Source organism: Cucurbita pepo, chromosome 5 (genome assembly GCF_057944985.1).
Source record: "Cucurbita pepo subsp. pepo isolate OVF chromosome 5, ASM5794498v1, whole genome shotgun sequence".
Taxonomy (NCBI): Eukaryota; Viridiplantae; Streptophyta; class Magnoliopsida; order Cucurbitales; family Cucurbitaceae; genus Cucurbita; species Cucurbita pepo.
In genome coordinates, this window is record NC_141802.1 from 14,836,483 (window position 1) to 14,858,625 (window position 22,143).

The following is a 22,143-nucleotide window of genomic DNA, read 5'->3' on the forward strand; positions in this document are numbered from 1 at the left end:
TCCTTAAATCTCCAGTTGAGTGAGAAATACAAGTGTTGCATGTACATCACGGGTAGGCAATCACGACTCTCCTATTTTCAAACTCGACTTCACCAACTTTTGTCTAACCCTTTTAACGCTCGACTTTAATTATCATGTTACATTTACTTATCTTCCTCGGACTTTCGTGTTTGACCTTCTAGACTTTGTATGAAATGTCGCCCAAAACTCACCCAAAAATTTTAGGACCAAACAGCCCCTTAACCCCCTAGTCAACGATCCAAATAAGAGAAGAAGAAGAAAAAAATTCTTCCTACCAGAACACGAAATTACAATTATACCCCTGGGACGGTTGGTCAAACTCAATTATTCAGAAGAAAAATACATTATTATAAAGACAGCGCAAGTAAAAATCCACCTTATTTTTCTCTCTTTGTATTTGTCCAAAAAAGAACGGTCAAAGATTCAAAACAATTAATTAATTAATTGATTAATTAATTAATTAATTGATTAATTGATTAATTAATTAATTAATTGATTAATTGATTAATTAATTAATTAATTGATTAATTGATTAATTGATTAATTAATTAATTAATTGATTAATTGATTAATTAATTAATTAATAAGCTTCCCACGAAAAGAAAAACACTTATTTTTTCAAAGAAGGAAAAATGATAATTAAGTTAATTAAACACAAATTGTTAATTAGAGAGAGAATTAGAGCAAACCTAGTTTAGTTCAACCGTGTTGAATTTGATTTCATTCCATTGCTCCAAACTGAATCGTTTCTGTTTTCGGGCTTTGATTTTGACTCTTCTTCGCTTCTCCCTTTTCCCCTCGTCCTTCGTGTTCTTCCTTTCCTTCTTCCCTTCTCCGTCAAGGAGAGGAGAGGAGAGAGAAAGAAAGGGCTGCTGCTTTCTCTTCGCCGGCCTTTAGAGAGAGAGAGAGTTGATTGATTGCTTCAGAATTTCAGATTGGATTAAACAAGTATTATACGATTAAAGTCAAACAGCTTCCTTCTATTGTTTAATCTTTGTTTGATTTCTTCTTTTCTCTGAAATCTCCGCTAGTTTTGACGCGGAACCCATCTTTTTCTTCGTGTCTATTTAACTGGGTTTCCTTCTGATTGGGGTTTGAGAGCTTTTAGAAGCGAAGGGGAATCTAGTTATTATGAGTTCGAACACCGCGTCTAGCTCCGGAGGTCCGGAATCGAACGATTCATCGTCTAATAGAAGGAATTCGAAGCGGCCTAAATGTGAGTTTTCATCGATTTGTTATTTCAATTTGTGAGTTTCTTTTTTTGGCGGTATGGAACTTGCTTTTTCTTCTTACTTTTCTTTTACGTTTTGATCTTCTTCGATTGAACTTTTGATGTTTATGCTAACATTTTAAAGCAGCGATTAGGGTTTTGAATTTGGTTTTCCTCCTCCGAGGGAATTCACTGGTTTTAGAGGTTTAGGGTTCTTCATTTACGAGCGTTGATTGGTGATGATTATTGAGGGTTATAAACATTTATACCTGAGTGTTTGTAAATTAGACTCTCTCATGTTCTTTGTATGATCATGTAATGATAAAATGAGGAACTGATGACTTTTCTGAAGATTAGGTTTATGCTTTCAAATTTCCTGTTTGGAAGTTAGGAATAAAGGCATGTTTATCATTCTGTTAGCCTAAATTTTTCTTCACGTTTGGTTTAAATTCTTCTATTTATATGGAATCTGAAGCGAAATTCTTATCCAGATTCGAGGTTTACCCAGCAGGAGCTTCCAGCGTGTAAACCCATTCTCACACCAAAATGGGTAGGCTCTGTTATTGTTCTTATTTTAATGGATATCTATTTTGATCTTCATTGTATTCAAACTTAAGGAACAAAGTGGAATCTCTCCTCGTGCAGGTGATTTCCGCGTTCATGTTAGTTAGCATTATCTTTGTTCCCATTGGAGTTGCTTCCTTGTTTGCTTCCAGAGATGTATGTTCAAACGAGAATACTTTTCTTCTTCCTTCGTCGATTTTACGTTCATGGTGTGTTTGTTCTTCAACTGATTTGAGGTGCTTTTCCTCTTCATTAGGTTGTTGAAATAATTGATCGTTATGAAACCGAGTGTATACCAGAAAGATTTAGAAACGACAAGGTCGGGTTCATACAGGGCCCTGTCAGTAAAAGCTGCAGCCGAAATATAACAGTAAGATTCTGGCAGCATAGCTATTTCCATACTTGATTCTTATATGGCAAATTTTCCAAGGCTTTAAAAGTTGCTTGTGTTTGTGGAAGTTAGCAAAAGAAAGAATTTCTTGGCTCGAGATGATCTTGTTATACGTAGTTAAATTAATGTCCCAGGAATCGGGATGCCTTTCGAAGTCTCTTTCGTAATAGGTATTTTTGCATCTATTTTTGTGTAGGTGACGAAACGTATGAAGCAACCAATATATGTCTATTACCAGCTTGACAATTTCTATCAGAATCACCGCAGGTACATTGTTCTCTTTATTTTTATGTATGATTGGTGCTGGAAGCATTTGAGGTAGGTTTTTTCTTAAAAAAAAAAAAAAAAATGCATATCCTGTGGTTAACTAGCTTCGAATGTTTACGTTTTTCTAGTATTCTGCATTTAAGTACCTGGAATCTTCTTATATGTTTTTCTCGATCTTATGCTGTAAAAAATATTTTATTTGCTTGGAGGTGTTTCATTCTCAAACTTTTTCATGATGCTGTGTAAATCAGATACGTGCAGAGCCGTAGTGATAAGCAATTGAGAGATGCTGGCAGCGAGCGTGATGTAAGCTCTTGCAAGCCTGAAGACAATGCGAACGGGCAGCCAATCGTGCCCTGTGGTTTAATAGCTTGGAGTTTGTTTAATGATACTTATAGCTTCACCCTTAACAACAAACAAGTTGCTGTGAACAAGCAGGGTATCTCGTGGAAGAGTGACCGGGAACACAAATTCGGCAAGAATGTATTTCCCAAAAACTTTCAGAATGGTACTCTGAAAGGTGGAAAAAGCCTTAATGAATCCATACCAGTAAGTCAAAACTTGTTTTATCTCAACTCTTTATGTATGAGCTATGGCACTTTGTTCTTGACATGTTCTCGACATTAGAACTCGGAAAACAACTGTTGCCATTATGAAAGAAACGCTGTTGATGTGGACCGGTTGCCTGACCTTATCTTTTGTATTATGTATAACAGTTGAGTCAACAGGAAGATCTTATTGTGTGGATGAGAACTGCTGCTCTTCCCACATTTAGAAAGTTGTATGGAAAGATCGAGGTCGATCTTGAGAAGAACGATTTAATAGTTGTGAATTTGGAGAACAATTACAACACATACAGTTTTAACGGCAAGAAAAAGCTTGTCCTTTCCACAACTAGCTGGCTTGGTGGGAAGAATGACTTTCTTGGCATTGCATATCTTACAGTTGGTGGGTTATGCTTCTTCTTGGCAATGGTTTTCACAGTCGTCTATCTTGTTAAGCCAAGGTAATTTACTTGAAACCCCACTTGAGCTGAACTCCATGAATGAATGGTTATCTTGTTCATAATTTCAAAACTTGGGATGCGTCTGGTTTGAGAATGGTTGGATGACCTGAAAAAATTGGATAAAGCGTTTGTTCTATATTACGTGGCGTGCTCTAATTGCTCGTTTCATTAGTCGATTGATCATAAGAGGGGAAGACTGCATATGATGATGTTTTTCTGGTCTCCCAACAGCCTACTTCTGTGTTTAAATTGTGGATTTTTATATACGTTTATTTTTTCCCACCTTTTGGACGAGAGTATGTTTTAACTAGTTGAACTATAGCCGTATACGTTATAAATTCTAATGTTCTTTTCTAACGATTTCAGGCGACTTGGGGACCCAACATATCTGTCATGGAATAGAAACCCGAGTGGGCACTAAAACCGGAGCTGCTAGAACACGGTTTGTTGTAATTTTATTTGTAATATTATTTTTATGTGAGCATATTAAGAAACAAAAAGAAAGGGCAGGGTGGTGTATGCAGACAGATTGTTGTATTGGATCTTCTATTTCCCTTTTCATATGAAAGTTGTGTGAGAGTATATGAGATGATAGTGTAACTTCAAATGAGTATATCTCATTATATTAAATAGCTTATGTCCCTTGTGATTAATGGTGGCTACCTTTATCACTGCAATAAGATGGGGGAAGAAGGGAGTTGGAAAGTTTAGATCATATGTAGAAGTATGTTAGAAAGATATGCACCCTGTTTAATGCTCATGCTATAAGGTACGGAATATTTTTTTATAAGGGTGTGAAAATTTCTCTTTAGTAGACACGTTTTAAAACCGTGAGGCTGACAATAATACGTAATGGGTCAAAGCGGATAATATCTGATAGTGGTGAGCTTGGGCTGTTACAAATGGTATCAGAGCCAATCACTGGGCGGTGTGCCAGTGAGGACGCTTGCCCCAAGAGGGGTGGATTGTGAGATCTTGCCTCGGTTGGAGAGGGGAACAAAACATTATTTATAAGGGTGTGGAAACCTCTCTCAGTAGATGCGTTTTAAAATCGTGAAATTGACAACGATGCGTAACAGGTTAAAGTGGATAATATTTACTAGCGGTAGATTTGAGCTATTATAGGTAGAATTCGACTTGCTTGGAGTACTTGCTAGATCGTTCCACTTTGTATCATTGCTCCGGAACGTGAACAAGTCAATAGAAGACCACCTTTCCTTGTGAGTTGCATAGCCAATGAATTTACCTACCTCATGTACATGCCCAACGCAGCTTGCAGAACCTTCTAAATTCTGGTGAGTAGTTTGAGAAGCGGGTGGAATAGGTGTTAGACTTGGCCGTTTAGACAAGCAGGCAATTAATAACAAAATAACAAACATGATCACATTCTCAAAACCAAACTAGGATGGTTTACTGAACAATTTGATCTAATTTCATGCACGTGACCTTAATAGAATGCTTCGTTCTCCTTTCCAACTGATGTGAGATCTTACAAGCCACTCGCTTCGGGGTCTAGCGTCCTTATTGACACTCGTTCCTTTCTCCAATCGATGTGGAACCTCCCAATCCACCCCTTCGGGCCCAACATCCTTGCTGACACACCACCTCCTGTGCACCCCCTTTGGGACTCAGCCTCCTCGTCCTTACTGACACTCGTTCCCTTCTCCAATCGATGTGCGACCCCCCTAAACTCCCAGACTCTGATACCATTTGTAACAGTCAAAACTCACCGCTAACGGATATTGTTACACCTACTAACCCCAAATTCAACACAATTTCGACCCGAATTTTTAACGAAGAGAACAAAACCTATCGCTCGACACAATGGACATTTACAGGTTTCTAGCTGATGAAAGACTTTAGCAGGCGGGAGAATTGAGCCCAGCACTTGTTGCGGGAAAACGAGATATATATATTGAATCGGTTGGTTAGTTTCGGTTCGGTTTTCGGTATAATCGAACCGAGTAAACCGAACCGTTACATTAGGTCCAGTTGCTGATCCCCCCCTCATTTTTCTGAAAGAAAAATCCCCGGAAGCTCGTAACATTTGCTGCACTCTGCAAGTTCTCCCTTCCCATTCCGCCGCTATCCGATCAATCGGCCGCCGGAACTCCGCAGAAAATTGGATTCAGGAATCTGTGGAACAAGCGAATTACAATTGTAGTCCTCTTGCGTCTCCACTTGCCCCCAACGAACGCTGTTTTCAGTCCTCCGCTTTAATAAGGTAGAAATAAACTGTCATCACTCTTAAATTGATGTATCGACGTTAGTTTTTGTAAACCTCATGTGGTTGTTTGAATCTGTTTGTCCGGTTGGATGTTCAATTTTGTCGGCCATTTTCTATAGTCAGTTGCCTGCCTAGTGTTTGATGAATTGCCTCACTGTTATGCCTTCTGCGTATGCTCGGATAAGTTCACAATCCGTGTCGAATGATTGTTTGATACAGTGCCTTATTTCATTATTATTATTGTTTTAATTCAGCATTTTTGGTCTGCGTATTTCTAGCTTACGAGTGCAGTGGCTAGCTCTAGTGAAGTATATGTTTAGAACAACGATCCAAAGGGAAGTGATATGTGCGCTATCCATCCGAAGTAAATCTCTCGGCACCTTTAGCTGTGCAAATTAGTTGGGGAAGCTGTAGGCTTTGATGATGAATAAAGCCATTTTTTTAGCAACCTATTCCAAAACCTTGCCTCCTGACATCAACTAAAGCTGAAAATTAGAAAGTCACGTTGTTTATGATCTTCAGTACTTGTTGCTTATATTGGATAGTTTTACTTATTTGTTAATTCCTGCTTTTCCATATTTTGGTTGTTTTCGACTTTACAGTTGTAAGGATGCTGTTTCGATTTTACAAGTTCTGGTCCATTATATATTCATATATGATTGATCTATTAGTAATTCTGGTGAGTATGTAGTTGTAGAGCATAGCAAGTAAAAAAATATGAACAAGGACAAGATATTTAAGCTAGCCAAGGGCTTCAGAGGCAGGGCTAAGAATTGCATAAGGATTGCCAGAGAGCGGGTGGAGAAGGCTCTCCAGTATTCCTACAGAGACCGTCGCAATAAGAAGAGAGACATGCGCTCCCTTTGGATACAACGCATCAATGCTGGCACACGCCTTCATGGGGTATGTGCATTTCCCTTGAATGTTGTTCTTCATTAGACTACTGCAGTTGTTTTCGTAATTTCAGTGAGTAACTGTGCCTCTTAAGAACTACTCTTCGTTTTGAATTTCTTAATTTGCGTTCGTTCTTCCTTTCTCTTTCTTGTTTTTTTCTTTATGAAAATAATGATAATATATTATAATGAAAAATAATTTAGAAAAAATTTTGGATGGGGATCAGGATCTCTGAACCAACAAAAAAGTTATGAAGTTAGAGAAATTTCCCCATCTAGAATGTGATTACTTTTAGATTCTGAACCTCTGATATCCTCACGTAATTTTTTTAAAGAAAAACAATTTCATTGATGAATGAAATTTACAAAATAAAAGGGTATGGCCCCGACCCAAGGGACAAAAGACTTCTCCAATTGGATAAAGAGAGTCAAGGCTATACAGATGAAAAAACTTGGACAATTTACACCAGGATATCATGTAGCTATCAAAATGACATAGTCGAAATAGGTATCAAACACTTAAGCTTTTCCCTTGATATTAAAGGTTATAATTTCCATCTTTGATATTCTCACATCCCATAATTTTAGCTTGACCTGGCCCTTTAATACTTTCTAGAATTTATTTCTGTAGTTTATGCCAATTTGACCCTCCTGGAATGCTGCTTTCATTTCACGTGGTTCGTGAATTTTACCTCTTTTTGTTTGAACAGTTTGAGTTTGAAGAGATGAAAACTGCTTTCTGTCAAATAATTACTTTATTCTTGTGTTCTGCAAGATCAATTTGCTTCTAGCTACTCTAATAAAACCTACTTGGGCAACACGTTAACTATTCATATTGTTCTAAAATTGTTGTAGGTTTCGTACTTTCTACATCGATGTCAATTGCTTCTTATTTCCAATCAATTGTGAATTCTTTAACATGTTATTCATATTTATCTCATATATATTTGGACAATCACCCATGTAGAGATACTAACGTTTCTTTTGACTCCCTGCCTACCGTACCAGGTAAATTATGGCAATTTCATGCATGGGCTGATGAAGGAGAACATTCAACTGAATAGAAAAGTATTGTCAGAGCTTTCAATGCACGAACCTTACAGTTTCAAGTCCTTGGTAGACATCTCTCGCAATGCATTTCCTGGAAACAAGAATGTAGTGTTTCCCCCAAAGAAGGATGGCATTTCCGTAGTTCTTTAATGGATCATTTAAGAGTCCCCTAGATCTCCAGTTATGTAGAAACTGACTCGGGATGTTTGTCTGGCTTATGATCATTGATAGTTATTGCCTGTTGTTGAGCGTTAATCTTTTCGTTTCTATTGTTGCATTAGTTATCCTAATGTTGCTAGACACTGAAAGGATTCTCTACTTGAAGTGATAAAAATTTTCCTGGATGCTTTGGTTTTAAATCCACAATCAAGGATGTTATTATGTTTTAAATCCACATTCAACTTAGAGGGCAGATTCATTTTATTGGAGATCTGAAAATTGTGTACAGCATATGTATAGTTCAAACAATTGAATAGTCAGCGAACCACAATTCAAACCATTCTTTCAGGAATTCATACAACATACATATTGGTTATTCACCATTCTATGAAGCTTTAGGCTTGTGCTCTAGCTTATGAGTAAACTCATGATCCACATGAACAAAAGCTCGATCAACCTCATCAAGCTGTTCAAGTTTATCTTGGAGTGTTTCTCCAATGTCATGGGCTTGACTAAGAGACGTTTCCCCAGGCAACACTATGTCCACCTCCACAAAATAGTTGCATCCAAAGGTATATGCTCTCACTGTATCTATGTTTTTGATTTCCTCATGATGATTCCAGACTAGATATGTTAGCTTAGCCAAGTAGTCTGGCGGGGCAGTCCTCCCTATTAGCGACCATACATTTTCCATTACTGTCTTTGACCAGTTGCTGATGGTGTACAATGCTATCTGTATATTGAAAGATATGTTAATGTAGATGTAACTGGTGTGTAAATATGTTTGATGACTAGAGAGACAGATATGAATGTTGTGTGTGGTGAACTTACTAGGATAGCCCCAAGGGGATCAAGCCACCAGTAGAATCTAATAGCCAAAAGGGCAGTCGCAAGTCCAATTGTATTTGTAATTACATCAAAGAAATGGTCCTGGGCATAGGCTCTTATAATTTCATTTTTGAATCTGCGACAGTATACTGTGAGGCATAGTTTCACTACTGTCACAGATGCCATTATTCCAACCATCCATCTTACTTTATCTGGATCTCTATCTGGTTGAGCCTGCAATCGATTCGTAGACAAATGTATTGAGAAATGAATGGTATGTTCTTTTGTATCAATTAATAACCAAGCCTGTTTACCTTGGAAATAAGTTCTCGAGCTGATTCAAGTAATATTTGTATTCCAAGAGTTGCCATGACGGATGCAAACACGACGATTCCCTGCATAAATCTGGAAGGTTAGTCCATGCTATTTGGCTTTCTTCTCTGTGTGTTCTTACATGATTTGACTTTTATTCTGCTTGTGAACTTGTTTATTAATTGCATGACAACGTAAAAGAGTTTTTAGCATTTGTCTTGAAAAATATAAGGTGTGTTATTTCTCCATTTAGACCATCCTTCATTTTCTTAGACTAGCATTCCCATTCTTCATTCAACAGAGACTTAAATAGCCAAGTTTTGTTGATAGAGATAACTTGCCACTGGTTGCATTCGATTCTTTCCGATAGGATAACGATACTGATTTGGCTTTCTCATAGCATTAGCTGTAAACCATAATATAAACCCTGATAAAAGATCCAACAGGGAATCTAGTGTTGAAGCTATAACTGCAAGTGATCTGCTCTCAACTGAAGCATATACTTTCGCAACGAAGATCACCATGTTAGCTATGTTGGATGCATATATTGCCAGTCTCTCACGGTACGCCTCTTGCTTCTTTTCATCCTGATATATAAGAAACTAGGTGAATGTGTCTGATAAGAAGTTGTGACTGTTAGAGAGAGAAAAACAAGACAGACCTCGGTTAAAGGTCCAGGTACAATACCCAGTTCATTGTAGGAGTCAACCTCATTGAATCCTTTTAGAAGACTTTTCTGCCTTTCATAGTACGTAGCAACCTTTCTCTGTCTCTCTAGCATCAAGATAAAAATGCTCATTAATTTCAACTTCTAAACTCAAGGTTCTCAACAGTAGAAGAACTACTTATTCAAGAACTAGAAATTGATAAAATTTGCATTTGTAAAGCTTACTCCATGACTTCCAGTAATAAACAATGCCATGATGAGATCTCTTGTTTGTAGCAGGCAAGCAGAACTCGTCCATGTTCAGTCGCCACGAGGGAATCTTCGTCACTATTCCATCTGTTCCAGCAGCCACACCCTCCGGCGACAAAAGCTCTGTTCTGAAAGAATCTGTTCTGGGATTATCCGTCATTTTTGTTCTTAACCCGACTAAGAATCTGGTTAAAAGGAAGAAGTCCTCTGTTACTTGAAACTAGAGAGACCATTATAAAGGGGAAGACAATGGTGCAGTGTTGCTGAGGAAGTTGGAGACGTTGAATATAATAGGGGAAAGTGGATTCAGTAAACCAGGGCATGGAAAGGGCCGGAAGGGGTGATTTGAAGGTTTTGCATTAAATAATTGAAATTCTTGGGGTTTTGGGAATTGCTTTGTAGGATCTCACGTGCTTTCTTGCAAGTATAACAGAAATCATCGATGCTTTTTTTCAACTTCGGCGTATAATGATTGTTTTCAAATCTCTCTGAAGGTTTCTTTGGTGTTTAATGTATGGAAGGAAGTCTGATACAAAGCTTCAACGTCCAATCTTGTTTTGTTAACGGTTGGAGCGTTGTTAGGGTGAAACCAACTATTTTCGGGTCGGTTTCATTTATTCAATATCCTTACAAAAAATTAATCGCATCGGAGCGTTTTCACGGTCGAATCCATTTTGAAATTGATAAATGCATTGCCTGTGAAGTATGTGTTCGTGTATGTCCTAAAGATCTCTCCATTGTTGATTAGAAATTGGATTTCGTATCAATCTTTCTCCGGCATGAATTCTTATAAATATTGATGGCATTGCTATCTAAGATTTCTTGTTATCTATTCTATTTCTTTTCAAAGTAAACAATTGAATATTTTTCTTGTAAGTTTTACTTCCTTCAAGGTACGAAGTATTCCTACATTAAAAATGTACAAAATCTTTACACATTAGTTCGAATAAGGCTCATTCAAAGTCAATTAAATTTAAGCACATACATCTATTTTATAATACAAAGAAGCATATCCCACTTTAAGAAAGGAATATTACAATAGTTCATAGTATAAATATACTTGGGAAATTTCATGGAAACTCCATCCAAAAAACTTTATAAGAATTCATGGAAATTAAACTGGGGAGCAGTTTAGGGAAAACAGAAATAGAAAACTCAACAGTGCTGCTACCACTGGGAGACACACTTTGATCCTGATTTGTGCTGTTAAATCTTCTTTATGATTTAATCAAACAGTGGGAACAAAATAGTCGTTCAAATACAATGAAAGTTGAAACACAGGATAAATAGTGGAAATGTTCTTCCATAGTTACCTGCATCGAATCTGCCGGGTTCCAGATATGCTTAACTGGAAGAATGAACTCTTACATGTCAAATATTCCTTTATTTCATTCTCGAATAACTAATTTCCTACATAAACAACTACTGAATGAATCCATTCCAAGAAAAAATAGACGCCTATCTCACTTCAATCAAAAACTGCTGGGGGCTTCGTCGATGACGAGTCTCGTCTATCATTTAGTTCAAGGCTGAAACCAATGCCATGTGCTCAATAAGATCCAGTACTCGGTTGCTGAAAAGACGAACATCGGTTATTCATGACCATCCCCAGAATTATGTAAGTAAAGAGCATCATAGGTCATCACAAAGTGAAAATGTGTGAAATAGAGGGAGAGAATACCTGTATCCCCATTCATTGTCGTACCAAGTCACCAGCTTCACAAATGAGGTGCTGAGACCAATTCCAGCCTTTGCATCAAATATACTAGACCTGCAAGAATTAAATCATGTGATGTATTTTTCAATTCAGACTCCCAATTGAAAAATACCGACTACATTTGATATGTTATTTGCTCTACTTTCCCCCACATAATTTGAGTCGGGATATGCTGGAAAAAGTCGTACCTCGAGTCACCGAGAAAATCAGTAGAGACAACATCCTCATCTGTATATCCAAGAATGCCTTGCAATGGACCTTCGGATGCATACCTTTAAAAGAGTTGAAAGAGTTGCGAACTCGTCATCAATCATATTAAATACTTTTAAGTTGTACAGGGAAAAACCTAACGAAAGGCACACTGGTTGGGTGCAAGTCATACTTTACTGCTGCCTTTACATCTTCATATGTAGCACTCTTTTCAAGTCGGCAGGTTAAGTCCACAACAGATACATTGGGTGTTGGGACACGGAAAGCCATTCCAGTAAGTTTTCCGTTTAGCTCTGGAAGAACTTTACCTACAGCCTGCAGTTATTTTTTAAAAAAGTTTCATGACCTTTTCAATTGATTAAAATAAAACCATAAAGATCTATCAAATTTTTATGCCGCATACCTTGGCAGCACCAGTAGAGCTAGGAATTATATTTTGTGCAGCACCACGGCCTCCTCTCCAATCCTTCATTGAAGGGCCATCAACAGTCTTTTGTGTTGCTGAAATAAAATGAAAGAACACAATTTACACACATGAGTAAAGAGTTTGAGAGAGTGAGAGAATGAAAGACCTGTCGTTGCATGCACTGTTGTCATTAGACCTTCAACGATACCAAATTCCTCATGAACGACCTACATGAGATAGCACACAATTCAAGTCAGGTACACGAGAACTATATCCCTGTATTAAGATGGTGTAAATCAGATATGTCTACTCTAAACTCCAGTATATAAAAATTCAAGAAACACTCCAAAATACTAGACACGTTCAGGGGTTTCATTTATACCTTTGCAAGAGGTGCAAGACAATTGGTAGTACAACTTGCGTTGGAAACAATATTCATTGTCGGCTTGTAAGTTTTTTCATTAACACCAACAACAAACATAGGTGCATCAGCTGATGGAGCTGAGATTACAACTTTCTTAGCTCCACCCTGCAGGGAAAAGTTATAAATTGTTAACTTGGTTTTCAAAGACATCAAGTGGATGGGTTAAGCGAGAAATTAAAACAGGAGAGAGATAGATCCATCAGCAATCAACAGAACCTTCAAGTGTGCTGAAGCCTTGTCTTTTGTAGTGAAAACTCCAGAGGACTCGACAACATATTCAGCTCCATAATCACCCCAAGGGATATCTGCAGGCTCCCTGAGCATAAAGAATCACAAGAATCAGTCTCTAGAGGAGCTTTGTTACTACAGAATCAACTGAAAGCATACAGAACGAAGTCGCAAGAATTTTACAGGTCAAACTACTCGGTACACTAATTATAACTTTATAATATTCTAGAGAAGCAAATATTCAGTTTTTACCTTTTGCTTACAACTTTGATCTGCTTCCCATTAATTTCCAAAGTTGAATCACTAAGAACCTTGATGGTTCCATCAAAAACACCATGAGTAGAATCGTATTTGAACATGTAAGCCTGGATAACAGAATCCAAATGGATCATTACCTGAACTAATGCATACCATGTACTTAAAGACAAATTTGATCTATCCTATGTACTTAGAATCCAAAAGGATCATTGAATAAACTAATGCATACCATGTACTTAGCATCAACAAATGGATCATTAACTGCTACAACATCAATATCATCCCTCGAGGTTGCAATGCGTAAAACCAGTCTTCCAATTCGTCCAAAACCTGTATGGTGAGTCATCACAAAAAATTCTAGATTGTCATGAACGTTACTATAAATCAACAAGCACTAGAACTCTATCGATAAAAGAGGGAAAAGAAGTAGACCAATCATATAGAAAGCAAAAAAACTATATAACATATGCAATAGATTATCTTACAGAATCATAATACAAAAGCTTACAATTATAGACACTTTTCTTGAAATGGTGAATAATGAATTCGTGAAAGTGTGGAATATTTCCCGACACAATGAAACAGTTAAAGATAAGACTTGATATGAATTCCTATAACATTGAAGCCTAGCTCTGAAAGAGGTACATGCAGGCTTCTTGTGCACCGTTGGCATGTAACCTCACTCAATCACGCACATCAATGAGAACCATAGATCTTGCTTTTGTTATTCTGATACTATTTTGCATTTTCACAAGCACAAGGGTCGTTCTTTGAAGTCTAAGCTTAATAATCCTGTTTATTTAATTTTTCCCATTTCGTTATTTGTTATTAAGTGACAACTTATAAGTGTGGAACATTCTTTATCCAATCGTGCATCACTTGCCCACACCAACACTGTTTAGGCTCCGGAGATATTTTCTAGCCTTACAACAAAGACTAAGAACCATACGGATATAACTCCTAGACCTAGGAAGTAAAGTCAAGACACTATGAAACTGACCATCAAACAAACATCATTGAGACTGTAGTTATTGAAAGAGTACACGATAGAAGGCAGTCGGCTGTATATAACACTTATTACTATCAGCAATCAAATTCACAGATCTTACTATCAGAAGGTGAATCTACTGAATGGAATAGTCACAGAAGTACACTAAAAGATCGTACCATTGATTCCAATCTTGGTCTTCCCACCACTCGGAGTTCCTGAACAAAACCCATAAAGGGGAAAAGGAAAAAGAGGAACAATAATAAAATAGTCAGAAACTGACAAACTGAAATATCGACGTTCCTTGGAGGGGAAACAAAGAAAATAAAAACTTACTTTGTACCGTCGGAGGTGCCTCGGTGGCTGTAGCTTTGATGGGTTGGATAGCTCGATTTTTAGATAACCTGCCAACCACATTTAAGAATTACCCAAGTAAATTAGCAAATAAATTCAACCATCCAATATGTAAACGTACGCAATCCATCTAAATGGATAGTGCTTAAAAAACTATTTTGAAAAATACGTTCGCTAAAGGCCAGAGCTCACCCTATCTGTAAAGAAGACGTCCCACTCGAGATAGTAGTTCCAAAAACACCAGATTGAAGCTTTAAAGAGCTCCCCTGCAGAAACAAGCAAAAAACCACAACACACGCAAGGCAAATGAGAAAAACTGTAAAACAACAAACAGCAAAAGATCCAATAATAAAAACACAGCTATGATCTATACTAGTCAACATTAACTACAAATATATTTATCAGGACCGGAGCAGCCAATCAAGTAGGGTGCAGTGTCCCTTATTAATGATCCAGTTAACAACAACCAGTCCATCGTTAAAAAAGAAACAAGTGATAATCCATAAAAAAAGATCAACCTTCCGGCAGTGGACCGACGACGACTCAGCACGAGAGGCATCGATCAGAGAAGAAGAAATGGCAGATCCAACAAAGGATTGTGAGAAGGCCATCGTCGAAGAGCTTCGATGATCGAAGAAGAAGTGACGACACGCACGAGAAAAGAAAGAAAAACCCTAGCCGAAACTGAGAGACGGAATCGAAATGACAGATTTGAAGAGTCTTCGGGCTTCGTTATTATAATATGCCAAATGCGATGCTGTTGACGTGGTAGGTGGTGATACGCCGCCGTATCGCCGGTGCCGATCACCAGTACCGAGGAAAAAAAGCCACGTGGGAAATTAATAAATACTTTTATTTTGATATTGATTAAAATTTATAAAATTGAAAGTTTTGAATTATATATATATATATATATATATTTTTTTTTTTTTTTTTTTTTTTATATCCAATAATTATTAAAAGATAAATCATATTATTAGGCGTCCGGTTCAGACCGTTCCGAGCCGGAGGGAGTTGGTTGGTAGAAATGGGTGGGTGGGATTGCGAACAACCCCACATGATACGCACGTGCTCGTAATCAAAATTTCAAAGTCCTTCACTAGCCACCTGATAAGTGCCCTTTGACCCGTCTGTAGCTTTCCCGTCGGAATCTTGGGCCACATAACTTTTTTTTTTTTTTTTTTTTTTTTTTTTTTTTTTAAATATTAAGCTAATAACTATATTTTTTTGGAAATATTATTAAATTTTTACGCTTAGAAAAAATCTTATATCGGTGGGAGAGAGTAACGAAACATTGCTTATATAGGTGTGGGAAATTCTCTCTAGTAGACACGTTTTAAAATCATAAGGTTGACAGCAATACATAATAAGCTAAAACGGACAATATCTGCTAACAGTGAAATTGTACTGTTATAAATGGTATCAGAGCCAGACATCATGCAGTGTGCCAGCACACACGCTGCCCTCCCCCCCCCCCCCCCCTTCAAGAGGTGGATTGTGAGCGTTTTAAAACCGTGAGGCTGACGACGATACCTAACAAGCCAAAACGGACAATATCTTCTAGCGATGAACTGTTACACTCCCATTCTCCAACAAATATAATGTATCCTCCAAATCGTACTTTTTGTTTGTTTAACAATGTACATGTTGGGTAAGATCAACTTATGACATGTTAACGACCAAGAGATTAAAGATTTAAATGTTCAGACCTTATAGTTGAAGATCTGTAAGTCCTTATGTAATTCAATACCTATTGATAAGATCGTTTATGCATCATAAAGTAAAGTGGAAGAATAAATTCTTTTGGCATACTTTTTAATTAAAAGAGAAAAAATTCCACCAACAAAATGCCAACCAATACAATTTCTATTTGGTTAAGAATGTGAAAAGACAATGAAAAAGTTGAAGATATGTCATATTCTTAATATAAAGAACACCTAAAGAGTAATTTAAATACTAACAAAAAGGTATAAGTTTATACGAAAAAGGTAAATAAAAAAAAACCCGTTTAAAGTCAACTAAATAAGTCAAACAAAATATAGCTTAACTAGTTAACATTTATACTCTCGAGTTTTGACGAATAAGTTATAGGTTCGAATCTCTCCACCTCTATACTTGAACGGATTCCTAAATATATACTCTCGAGTCTTGACGAAGAAGTTAAAGGTTTGAATCCCTCCACCCCTATACTTAAACGGATTCCCAAGTATATACTCTCGAGTCTTGATGAAGAAGTTAAAGGCCTGAATCCCTCCACCTCTATACTTGAACGGATTCCTAAGTATGTACTCTCGAGCCTTGACGAAAAAGTTAAAGGTTTGAATCCCTCCACCCCTATACTTGAACGGATTCCTAAGTATATACTCTCGAGTCTTGACGAAGAAGTTAAAGGTTTGAATCTCTCCACTCTTATACTTGAACGGATTCCTAAGTATTTCTAGTAGCTCGACTATCTCGGAGCGAGAAAATTGGAAACATCAGAGTGGAAAATGGACGTTCATGCACAAATTTATTACAACTTTTAAAACAGTGGTTATCCCTATAGTCTGTTCCCAGCAGCCAAAGAGGAATTCAAATGCAGAGACAGAAAGGGAGCAGCAGTTGAAGTTACCACTTAAACTACAAAAACTCATCTTCTCTACAACAACATATTTCTCTGTTAACATTGCAATTTAAGCATTCAATTGAGATGGGAGGCGAAAAGAATGTAATCGAATAATCCATACCGATCACCTACACGGCAACGGGTACGGCCTCGTCAAGAGCAAGGACGCCGGGAAGTTCTTTGCCTTCCAACAACTCCAAACTAGCACCACCTCCAGTCGAAATGTGGCTCATGACGCTCGCAACTCCTACCTTCTCCACAGCTGCAACCGAGTCTCCACCGCCGATGATGGTTGTCACCCCCTTTCCACTGAGCTCCGCGAGTTTCTTAGCGATCGCCTGCAACCAAGTGCATTTGTCGAATTGATACAGACCACATAAACACGACTGCTATATGTACGGTGCACACGTTGAACTACATCGGTTTTTATGTTTCTATCATGACATACTTTGATGAACCAAACAAATCGAGCACCTTGGAGTACCACTGGTATTCAAGATCTCGAAGAGTTTCAGCATTATAACAAATATATAAAGGTTGGTATTGTTGGGAGGAGTCCTGGGATGATCGTGGGTTTATAAGTAAGGAACACTATCTCTATTGGTACGAGGCCTTTCGGGGAAACCAAAAGCAAAACCACGAGAGTTTACGCTCAAAGTGGACAATATCATACCATTGTGGAAGTTCGTAATTTCTAACAGGTATATCGTTTTCCAAGTATGAAAATGAATGTAAAGTGAAATTTTATGGCCATGGAGAAGTTTTTTCTTACCTCCGTTCCGACTGCAAACTTGTCGAACTCGAACACTCCCATCGGTCCATTCCAGATGATAGTTTGGGTAGTGTCCAACGCATCGTTGAATGTCTTTACAGAATCTGGTCCAATGTCGAGTCCCATCCATCCATCAGGGATGGCAGATGCAGGGACGATCTGCAATGCAAAAAGTACGTTCTTTATTTCTCCGATCCGTAACGCATTCGTAAAGTTTCTAAAAAAGTGTGAAATCATCGAAAAACTGGTAATTCCGTTAAAGCAATGATTTGAATCAATCAACAAAAGTTCAGAAACTTGTGTTTCTATAGCACTGCAGGTCTGAGAAATAGATCTAAGAGCCAAGATTTACAAACAAACCTTGCTGTTTGCGTCGGGAGCAAACTTGTCTGCAATGACGACATCGGTTGGTAGTAGAAGCGATACTCCTTTCGCCTTGGCCTTCGCGAGGAGCGTGGTTGCTAAATCTAGCTTATCCTCTTCGACCAGAGACGAGCCAACGGAAAGTCCCTGTGCCTTGTAAAATGTAAATATCATTCCACCACCAAGAAGTAGGATGTCACACTTTTCTAGAAGTGACTCGATCACTCCGATCTTCGACGAGACCTTTGAACCACCAACAATAGCAGCAAATGGTCTCTTTGGGCTTGACACGGCCCCCACTAGATAGTCGAGTTCCTAAAGCAATTACTTGCAGAGTTAAAGATCGTTCGACATCGGAAAAGAATAACATGATGAACATCAGGCCAATCATTATTTGGGATAAAGAACTGAAGTTTGGAGACTATGAGCAAATGAGGCCAGTTACCCGTTATAGTTCAAGAACGTCGAAAACGAAAAAACGAATAATGTGTAGTAATATAAAACATTTTCGCACGTAACAAGTAGATATAAGATTGATCAAAGAATCCAACCTTTTGCAAGAGGAAACCAGCCACGGATGGCTTCAAAAACTTGGTGACTCCCTCAGTTGAAGCATGAGCTCTGTGGGCAGTTCCAAATGCATCGTTCACATAAAGATCAGCTAGAGAAGCCAGCTTCTTTGCAAACTCTGGCTCATTTTTCTCTTCTTCCTTGTAGAATCGAACATTTTCGAGGAGAAGAACTCCGCCCTCGGGCAGGGAAGCGACCAATTTTTCGACCTCGGGACCAATGCAGTCATCAGCCTTCACAACCTGATGGGATACGACACACAGAAACGTTCAGAGATCACCTGGAGGCAATAATTGAAAACAAAATACAGGAGAGAAACCCTTCTTTCAGATCATGAGGAAGAAAAAGGTACCTCAATGCCAAGGAGTTCAGACAGCCTAGGCACAAGAGGTGCCAAGCTGTATTTTGGAGTCACACCTTTTGGTCGTCCCTGAAAATCTTCATAGTTAACGACATATTTACAAGCTGCTGCAGCATAAACAGTGGACTTTAAACACTATATCAATAGAAGGAACCATTTGAACTCAGGTTGTAATAAGCCCAAGCTCAACGCTAGCAGATATTGTTACCTTTGAGCTTTCCCTTTTGGGCTTCCCCTCAAGATTTTTAAAACGCGTCCGCTAGCAGATAAAGGGTGTTTCATTCTCCTCTTCAACCGATGTGGGGATCTCACAATCCACCCCCTCTTCGAGGCCCAGCAACCCTTATAAAGGGTGTTTCGTTCTCCTCTCCAACCGATGTAGGATCTCACAATCCACCCCCTTCGGAGTCCAGCATCCTTGCTAGCACACTGCCTCATGTCCACCCCCCTACGGAGCTCAGCCTCCTTGCTGACACATCGTCCGGTGTTTGGCTCTAATATTATTTATAACAGCTCAAGCCCACCGCTAGCCGATATTGTCCTATTTGGACTTCCCTTCAAGGTTTTTAAAACGCGTCTGCTAGGGAGAGGTTTCTACATGTAACGACCTAGGCCCACCGCTAACAGATATTGTCCTCTTTGGGTGTTCCCTTTCGGGCTTCCCCTCAAGGCTTTAAAACACGTCTGCTAGGGGAAGGTTTCCACACCCTTATAAAGGGTGTTTTGTTCTCCTACCCAACCAACGTGGGACATCATAATCCACCCCCCTTCGGGGTCCAGCGTCCTTGCTGGCACTCGTTCCTTTCTCCAATCGATGTCGAACCGCCACCAAATCCACCCCCCTTTGGGGCCCAACGTCCTTACTAGCACGCCGCCTCGTGTCTATCCCCCTTCAGGGAACAGCGAGAAGGCTGACACATCGTCCGGTGTCTGGCTCTGATACCATTTGTAACGACCCAGGTCCACCGCTAGCAAATATTGTCCTCTTTGGGCTTTCCCTTTCGGACTTCCTCTCAAGGCTTTAAAACGCGTCTGCTAGGGGAAGGTTTCCACACCCTTATAAAGGGTGTTTTGTTCTCCTCCCCAACCAATGTGGGACATCACACTACACCCTTATGAAGAGTGTTTCGTTCTTCTCCCCAACCGATGTGGGGTCTCACAATTCTCAAGTTTCCAAGGATGGCTAATCAAGAACACATTTAACATCCCTTAACCTCTCTTCACTACAAATTCTATTAATCAAGAGAATGTCACTTGGAAATCAACGAAATCACCAACCCATCAATCACCTCAAACAGCTCAATATCTACCATCTACCAGATTCATGAATCAATTCACAGATACAGCAAAAGTAAAAGCATAATTTAGAAGTTCCAAAAGCACACTCACCAGATGGCTGGATAAAAGCACTTTAGCTCCATTATCAGTCAAATACTTGATCGTAGGGATAGCAGCTCTGATCCTAGTATCATCAGTAATATTCTGATTATCATCCAACGGCACATTCAAATCAGCCCTCACGAACACTTTCTTCCCCTTCAAGTCAGCCGCAGTCAAATCCCCAACACTCTTCTTAGCCATGGACACCACACCCCTCGAGGCCTTGCCCCTAAACGACCGAATCTTGGAAGCCACATGGAGGGAGAAAAGTGGGTCTGCGGCAGCGAAACCTAAGCGTTGAGTTGCAGCGGCGCGAAGGCGAATTGAGGAAGAGGAAGCGGCGGTAGGCGAAAATTGAAGAAGGGCAGAGCGGGTTGAAGAAGTGTAAGAGGATTTTGTGGGAAGAAGATGGAAAGTGGTGCGGGAAGCTGCAGAAGCCATGGATGAAGCAGAGCAGAAATGGAGAACAGGGCTATTTGACGATCTGGGGGCGCCTTTTATGAGGATGAAATGGGAGGACGACGATGATTTGTGAAGGGAGGGAGAGATTGAATGGGAGATATGAACAAGAAGAACAGTGAAAACGAATGGGCTATAATCAATTTGTGGCTTCGATCACTCAACACTCTTATCATTGGGATGAGGTTAACGATCCATGGCACGAACTAGGTTCATGTGTTCAAAAAATTTGACCACTCCAACTTTTCGAGCAACCATAACATCATCAGATATGATTTAAATAATTTTGAGGCCAATATTGAGTCATAGGTTCTAATTCCATTGTTTATGTTGAGCAACTAGCACCAATTTAGCTCGAGACTTAATCATTATAATGTTGGATGAAAAGTCAATGCGTTTGAATATGATTCTCTTAAACTTAATCCATGCGAGCATTCTAGCCAATGTCTTGTTCTTGATCAACTTTTTATCGTCCAATATTGTAATTAGTTATTGGAGTAAAAAAGATTGAGATATTCTTATGGAAAGTTTGACTTTCGATGTTCAAAACACTCGATAACCCAAATTTTTTTATTAACCTAACCCAATCAGTGCGATTTTGGTTGGGTTATGACGTTATTTAGGTTGGATTGAGTTCAAATAAATGAAAACTCTACGAAGGTTTCGGATAGTTGAACGAAATCAATTATAAAAATAATTTTTAACTATTTGAAAGATAATTTTTCAAAACTAATTTTAGGAACTAAAATTTTAATGTTATTAAAAAAAAATTTGAATAAATGACACGAACAACTCAAAGGAATCAAATCCAATAAATTTATGGTTTGGTTCATTATTTAATAAACGTTGTTTGAACTGAAAATTTTTATATTCCGAACAATTAAACTGGGTCAAGTTCTCAACCTGACCCGATCTAACCCACAAACACCCCCTACCTTAAGACGTTACATACGGCTAAATCTCATAAAATGAACCGATCGATCTCGTTGGGTCCCATGACTAAACTTCTACAAATGATGCAACAAACGATGGTGCATTCCATATCCTCGTACCTATAGATCAATACAGTTGTTTCTCTTCTTATCAACAACTACAACAGTTTTGAAAGTTATATGCTTATAAGGACGTGATAGTAGTTGTATAACAATGTGCTCGATTAGCACTGATTATCTACACGTGCAAGAGATTTGGCGTTAAGGGAGGT

General features: G+C 38.6%; 5 protein-coding genes across 5 annotated transcripts; 2 read left to right on the forward strand and 3 right to left on the reverse strand.

Moving 5' to 3' along the window:
- Positions 1–778: 778 nt before the first annotated feature.
- On the forward strand, positions 779–4,112 carry LOC111795578 (ALA-interacting subunit 3). Its single transcript, XM_023678085.2, has 8 exons — positions 779–1,237; positions 1,723–1,781; positions 1,877–1,951; positions 2,052–2,165; positions 2,383–2,453; positions 2,705–3,002; positions 3,170–3,459; positions 3,826–4,112. Exons 1-8 carry the CDS (start codon positions 1,153–1,155, stop codon positions 3,878–3,880), a joined length of 1,047 nt encoding a protein of 348 aa, XP_023533853.1. The 5' UTR covers positions 779–1,152; the 3' UTR covers positions 3,881–4,112.
- Positions 4,113–5,348: 1,236 nt separating this feature from the next.
- On the forward strand, positions 5,349–8,019 carry LOC111794775 (uncharacterized). Its single transcript, XM_023676913.2, has 3 exons — positions 5,349–5,683; positions 6,378–6,589; positions 7,588–8,019. The coding sequence occupies exons 2-3, from the start codon at positions 6,404–6,406 to the stop codon at positions 7,777–7,779; spliced, it is 378 nt and encodes a 125-aa protein (XP_023532681.1). The 5' UTR covers positions 5,349–5,683; positions 6,378–6,403; the 3' UTR covers positions 7,780–8,019.
- Positions 8,020–8,140: 121 nt separating this feature from the next.
- LOC111794776 (metal tolerance protein 9-like) lies at positions 8,141–10,004 on the reverse strand. The gene is made up of 6 exons (XM_087123760.1): positions 9,821–10,004; positions 9,590–9,702; positions 9,270–9,515; positions 8,931–9,011; positions 8,620–8,850; positions 8,141–8,521 (listed from the first exon to the last, which is right to left on the reverse strand). Exons 1-6 carry the CDS (start codon positions 10,002–10,004, stop codon positions 8,174–8,176), a joined length of 1,203 nt encoding a protein of 400 aa, XP_086979886.1. The 3' UTR covers positions 8,141–8,173.
- A 1,037-nt stretch (positions 10,005–11,041) lies between these two features.
- On the reverse strand, positions 11,042–15,146 carry LOC111794774 (glyceraldehyde-3-phosphate dehydrogenase GAPCP2, chloroplastic). Its single transcript, XM_023676912.2, has 14 exons — positions 14,948–15,146; positions 14,622–14,695; positions 14,412–14,479; positions 14,255–14,293; positions 13,317–13,417; positions 13,082–13,194; positions 12,818–12,917; positions 12,560–12,706; positions 12,344–12,404; positions 12,175–12,272; positions 11,944–12,086; positions 11,750–11,833; positions 11,526–11,615; positions 11,042–11,417 (listed from the first exon to the last, which is right to left on the reverse strand). Exons 1-14 carry the CDS (start codon positions 15,038–15,040, stop codon positions 11,363–11,365), a joined length of 1,266 nt encoding a protein of 421 aa, XP_023532680.2. The 5' UTR covers positions 15,041–15,146; the 3' UTR covers positions 11,042–11,362.
- A 1,766-nt stretch (positions 15,147–16,912) lies between these two features.
- Positions 16,913–21,078, reverse strand: LOC111794773 (phosphoglycerate kinase, chloroplastic). The gene is made up of 6 exons (XM_023676911.2): positions 20,490–21,078; positions 19,092–19,169; positions 18,721–18,981; positions 18,167–18,484; positions 17,807–17,965; positions 16,913–17,372 (listed from the first exon to the last, which is right to left on the reverse strand). Exons 1-6 carry the CDS (start codon positions 20,919–20,921, stop codon positions 17,163–17,165), a joined length of 1,458 nt encoding a protein of 485 aa, XP_023532679.2. The 5' UTR covers positions 20,922–21,078; the 3' UTR covers positions 16,913–17,162.
- Positions 21,079–22,143: the final 1,065 nt, after the last annotated feature.

Excerpts from the sequence above, each read along its gene's own strand:
- LOC111795578 (XM_023678085.2), top strand. The coding sequence starts at position 1,153 with ATGAGTTCGAACACCGCGTCTAGCTCCGGAGGTCCGGAATCGAACGAT. Across the intron at positions 1,238-1,722 it reads GAATTCGAAGCGGCCTAAAT|ATTCGAGGTTTACCCAGCAG; the intron begins GTGAGTTTTCAT and ends ATTCTTATCCAG. Across the intron at positions 2,454-2,704 it reads TTCTATCAGAATCACCGCAG|ATACGTGCAGAGCCGTAGTG; the intron begins GTACATTGTTCT and ends TGTGTAAATCAG.
- LOC111794775 (XM_023676913.2), top strand. The coding sequence starts at position 6,404 with ATGAACAAGGACAAGATATTTAAGCTAGCCAAGGGCTTCAGAGGCAGG. Across the intron at positions 6,590-7,587 it reads CTGGCACACGCCTTCATGGG|GTAAATTATGGCAATTTCAT; the intron begins GTATGTGCATTT and ends CTACCGTACCAG.
- LOC111794776 (XM_087123760.1), bottom strand. The coding sequence starts at position 10,004 with ATGACGGATAATCCCAGAACAGATTCTTTCAGAACAGAGCTTTTGTCG. Across the intron at positions 9,703-9,820 it reads TTATTACTGGAAGTCATGGA|AGAGACAGAGAAAGGTTGCT; the intron begins GTAAGCTTTACA and ends TCTTGATGCTAG. Across the intron at positions 9,516-9,589 it reads TACCTGGACCTTTAACCGAG|GATGAAAAGAAGCAAGAGGC; the intron begins GTCTGTCTTGTT and ends CTTATATATCAG.
- LOC111794774 (XM_023676912.2), bottom strand. The coding sequence starts at position 15,040 with ATGGCCTTCTCACAATCCTTTGTTGGATCTGCCATTTCTTCTTCTCTG. Across the intron at positions 12,707-12,817 it reads AGGCTTCAGCACACTTGAAG|GGTGGAGCTAAGAAAGTTGT; the intron begins GTTCTGTTGATT and ends TTTTCCCTGCAG. Across the intron at positions 11,616-11,749 it reads GATTTTCTCGGTGACTCGAG|GTCTAGTATATTTGATGCAA; the intron begins GTACGACTTTTT and ends TAATTCTTGCAG.
- LOC111794773 (XM_023676911.2), bottom strand. The coding sequence starts at position 20,921 with ATGGCTTCTGCAGCTTCCCGCACCACTTTCCATCTTCTTCCCACAAAA. Across the intron at positions 19,170-20,489 it reads TGCTTTTATCCAGCCATCTG|GGACGACCAAAAGGTGTGAC; the intron begins GTGAGTGTGCTT and ends GAAGATTTTCAG. Across the intron at positions 18,982-19,091 it reads CTGAACTCCTTGGCATTGAG|GTTGTGAAGGCTGATGACTG; the intron begins GTACCTTTTTCT and ends GTATCCCATCAG.